This window comes from Penaeus vannamei, chromosome 27 (genome assembly GCF_042767895.1).
Source record: "Penaeus vannamei isolate JL-2024 chromosome 27, ASM4276789v1, whole genome shotgun sequence".
NCBI lineage: Eukaryota > Metazoa > Arthropoda > Malacostraca > Decapoda > Penaeidae > Penaeus > Penaeus vannamei.
Window position 1 is genome coordinate 2,278,149 of NC_091575.1, and position 5,000 is coordinate 2,283,148.

Below are 5,000 nucleotides of genomic sequence, written 5' to 3' on the forward strand. Positions count from 1 at the left end.
ACCTCTGTAAAACAGCAACTTAAATAGCACCAAAGTACAAAAAGTGGAACTTCTTCCCCACCTCCTGCATTATATGCCGACACTAATGGCTATGACCAAATTAACAAGTAAGTAGTTGCCACAATGATGATTTTGCTTCAAAATGAGGAAGATTCGCAACACAAGACACAAGATTTAGCCATAAGTATAAACAACTCTACAACACATACATGCACATGTTAGTAAAACTTAACTTGAAATGGAAACCAACACCCAATAGAAAAAAAAAGATACTGATCCAACAATGCGTTGACTTTGATCTTCCTCCAATTTATTCCTTTCAGTACCATCATATGCATATTTTTACTGTAAGTTTTAACAATATAACAGATCATTAGAGCTTTGTAACTGAAATACAAAAAAAGATATCATTTGCAAAACAAGACAAAAACATCCTGAACTGAGTTATGCCATCACATGTATCACAATCCTCACACACACCAGGCCATTCACCACACCTTAGGAAGCAACGACTTTTAACTGTCAGCTAAGCAAATAAATACTTTAAAAATAGAGTACCAATAAAAAGTAACTTGAACAACATTTAACTCCTAACAAAAGTCACCCTGTTTACTCTGTAACCAACAGCAGCCAAAAAGCAGCACCAAGATACTTACATTGCACCTGTACACTTGTTCCTAGATTAGATAAGACAAGCTAAAAGCTTAGGCAACATATCTAAAAGCAAATTACCTGCAGTTTATAAATGCCATATGCAGTTACAGAAAACCTGCATAATTGTAAATGCTTTCATGTTCACAACTATTTCTGACAAAAAATAGCCTATAAACCACAAATCATGTAGAGAAGTAGTAGTGGTAGTAGAAAACAATCATAAGTACAAATAAAACCTAAGTTAAGATTCCCTATCTTCAAAAACTTTAATATCTATAATTACACAAACAAAGCACAACACTGGTGGTCACGTACTTACATAAACTACTCACACACTGTCATTATGTACAAACATGTGATATGAAGCTGCTATAAACATGAAATCACCCATACATTTGTCTTGGAGACCAGCATGGTGGACACTGTCCAGATATCTGTGCCATACATAACATCTGCCCTGCATTGAATATCAGTTTTTTTTTTTTAAAGTCCGCTTGGGACTCACACACCATTCAGAACTGAGTATCGCACCAAAATCACAGTTCTATGGCACTCGGAGGTAAGCTAGCAGACTTGTCCTTCTATAATATCATTATCATATTATTTATGGATACATCTGCTGTCTCGGCTGCACCAAATACAGACAGTGAAGACTTCATTCTCACTACTGAGATCTATTGCACCACCGTAATCTTGATATCAAATATTTACGAAGTTTTTTCCCTTCATAATTCCAGATTTTTCTAATGACTAACAAACTTTCTTCCACACTCAAGCTAGAATTTCAAACACAACTGCCCTGTTAGTACTAATATTATTATTGCTCTTCCATTTTCCAACAGATCAAGAATAAATAATCTACATCAGAAGACTCTTCTCTACATCACTTTTTACGATACCTTTGCCAAGGTGCATCTCAACTCACTCCTTTCCTCACTTTAACTCTCTCCTTTCACATCTTCAAAGAAGTGCCTTGGTGCCGAAGGGAATCTATGCGCACACAGGGTGAACGTCTTTCTCCCTCCCACTGAACACAAAAACTGCACCTTCCTGAGGGTAAATGAGCCAGGGTGCGTCAGCATTACCAAACCGAGCATAGTTGGGGATGGGCGTCCTTCCATCGCCCCATTGCCAAAGCCCAGTCACTCACTACCTCTCACAACAGACACTAACTGCTGTTGCCGGCCTTCTTCTTCTCCTCTGGCGGGGCATTTGTTGTACTGGCACCAATGTTCTTCATCGCATTGATCTCCATGAGCTTACACCAGTTCCTGTACTCGTTGGCCTCATCTGAGAGCTTCTCTGCTTCATCCTCCACCACCTCCGCACTGGTGTCAATGGCCCCTGCAGTCGCCTCCATGGCCGCCTTCAGCTCCTCATCGCGGTTCTTTGTGGTTTTGTACTTGTAGTGTTGAGTATGCACCTAAGGGAGCAGAGATAACACATGTTAATCCCAGTGATAACGAATGTAAGTACACTAAAAAGTTAGCACACAAGGTTTATTTTACCAGTTTCATAATTCAGATTTGCTACAGATTTAGGAAGAAGGGGCAGGGGGAGGAGGACATACTGTTGGGGTAGAAAGAAATGGAGGTAGAGGGAAAGGAGGATGAGAAGGATGAGGATAAGAATGAGGAGGAGGAGGAGGAAAAAGAGCAATACAAAAAGCACAGAATGAACAACTTTGACAGAATGGCAAGTTATATAATAATAAGAATCATAATTAATTAAGTAAAAATGATAGGACCAATAATACTAATAATAATAATATGATTATGCTAATGATGAAGATGGTAACAATAACATTGACCAAAAACTTCTTAAGGAACAACAATAATGATTATGATTGAAATTAATAAGGCAAGAATGTAATGATAATCATAGCTATGATAATGGACATCAAAATTATATTGGTAATAAAAGAAAAGTAATATAATAATGAAAAAAAAAGTTATAAACACAATAATAAAAAACAATAACATCAATAACAATAATAACAATGATGGTGATGAAGAGTGAAAACAGCATGGCCAAAAAATCAATGACAATTTTAGTTGATAAAGGAGCCTAATATGATAAAAACAGTGATAAAAGCCATAGTAAATATAAAATAATAATAATAATAATAATTACAATAATAATAATAATATAAATAATAATAACAATAATAATAATAATAATAATAATAATAATAATAATAATAATAATAATAATAATAATAATAATAATAATAATAATAATAATAATAATAATAATAATAATAATAATAATAATAATAATAATAATAATAATAATAATAATAATAATAGCAATAGCAATACATGACAAATAAATATTGAATTCAGAATCCCATTAACAACAAAACAAAAGCAAAAACAGCCACAACAACAATCATACAAACAATAATAAAGCAATGACAAAAGCAAAAACAAAAATGAGGAATTAATAATTATAAGAGAACATGATAAAAAGACAAAAAAGAAAATCCTCAAAACAGCAATTAGCTGTTGTCTATAAACAAAGTCATGACTTGTGTTTGTTACAATGAAAGTAAAGATAAAGAAAAAGGTACATGCATACACATTTGAAATGAAAGTTTATGCACGGCCACTTGCAGAACCATCTTCCCATTATCAATCAGAGTAATTGACATCATTCACAAATGACAATCAATGAATATCAATACTATTTGATAAGAGTGATATAAAAAGCACAGTTGATACTCATTCACCGTTGCTTCATTTTTTTCTTTTATTTTACAGTGCAAGAAAAGTAAGATAAATAAAAGATTTTGATCTCAGACAGGGAAGCAGCCCCATTTATTGTGGCTTCCAACTTACGACTGAAAACTTAATGTGAACAAAATATGGGACCTTCATTTATGAATATAAATATATGAACAAGATTGCACTTAATGTTATTTCAGTTCAAACTGAAAATTTCAGAAACCAACTTGAACATGAGCATCAGCTCTGGCTACACAAAGTTTAATGCTTTTTTTATTGCCCTTGCATTCACCAATTGATGTCCTGCATGTTTAATTTCAAGCTTACATAAAAATAATAAATATATAATGAATCAATAAAATATAAATAAATCAATGGGATGGGATAAAAAAGGTAACCGCATATATTATGGGTGAAACAAGGTTCAACTACACTTTACATAGACTCTTGTTCTCGATTTCTTGACTACCACCTATGCTACAATTCTAACAAGGTGACTTAATATTTTGAGTCTGTCCCCTATCAGTTCTAACTCCTTGAACTAAATTGAGCTTTCCTTTTATTCTTGTATGGATTCTGTAACTTGCTTCAGTTCTCTCTTCAAAACAATCATGATTTGCATAAAAAAGTCTATACAATCTGTCAAACAGCATGTACAGCAGCAAAGATTGCTGGTGCACAGATATTTCTCTACATTACTAAATTCTAATCAACAAATATTTGAAGGCAAAGGTTTTAAAGAATTCATAGAAATTAACTTCATGTGGGCAATAAATCTATGAAGTTCATAAATCTGTGCAACTCCAAATAGAATTTCAAATTAGTTTAGTCATTATTTTTTTCTTTCAGCTTCTCATGTCCAATTCAAAGCTAAAACATAAATGAAAAAAATGCAATACATCTATGAATGCCAAGAACATAAGATAATAACACTAACTATGAAACTTAAAAATTACACCTAAATACTGTCTATTAGCAAATAACAAAACTATCAAATTTATAAGTTATCAGCCTGACAACAGATCCAATGAGGTAACAATCATCACTTCCTGTGATCTTTTTAGAGAGTAATGTCAAATACCTATTATCACCATTCAAACAGTTTAACATTTCTTCCATCACTCTACAATGGCAGTTCAGTGTTTTTATTGATGCTAACCCACTGGAGCCAGATACCTGTGCTGTTCACTTTTTACTGAGTTTTGTTTCACAGATTTTGTTTACACAGATAGTTCTACAGGCACTTGTCACCAGGGAGTCAATTACTAGGTCTCCTTGATCTCACCTGTTCACCCAAAAATGTTTTTCATTGCTATTGCTATCATCATTTTTAATGTCAATATTATTGTTTTTATCATTGTTATTATCAAAACATAATTAACAATAGCAGTGATAAAACTTTTCTGAAAATTCAAGAAATGGGTAAACACTTGAGGAAATCAGGTAGGCCAAGTGACTGACTCCTTGTGACTAAGAACTCGTGGAGCCATCTATATATAAATAAAAACAATAAAAAAACTGAAGCTAGAATTGCAAATAAACATGCACTCCTGGTATCTAAGAGTAAATGTCCTATACATAACCAAGACGTGTGTCTTTATTACTATCAATATCATTATC

General features: G+C 33.2%; 1 protein-coding gene across 2 annotated transcripts in view; it reads right to left on the bottom strand.

Moving 5' to 3' along the window:
- Positions 1 to 5,000, bottom strand: part of LOC113814444 (bromodomain-containing protein 4) — a 68,891-nt gene that overhangs the window by 5,037 nt on the left and 58,854 nt on the right. For both annotated transcript variants that reach the window (XM_070140736.1, XM_070140735.1), the window contains one exon: positions 1 to 2,077. This exon is cut by the window's left edge and continues 5,037 nt beyond it. In XM_070140736.1, the coding sequence (XP_069996837.1) occupies positions 1,823 to 2,077 (255 nt within the window). In that variant the 3' untranslated portion in view covers positions 1 to 1,822. The remainder of the gene's footprint in view (positions 2,078 to 5,000) is intronic.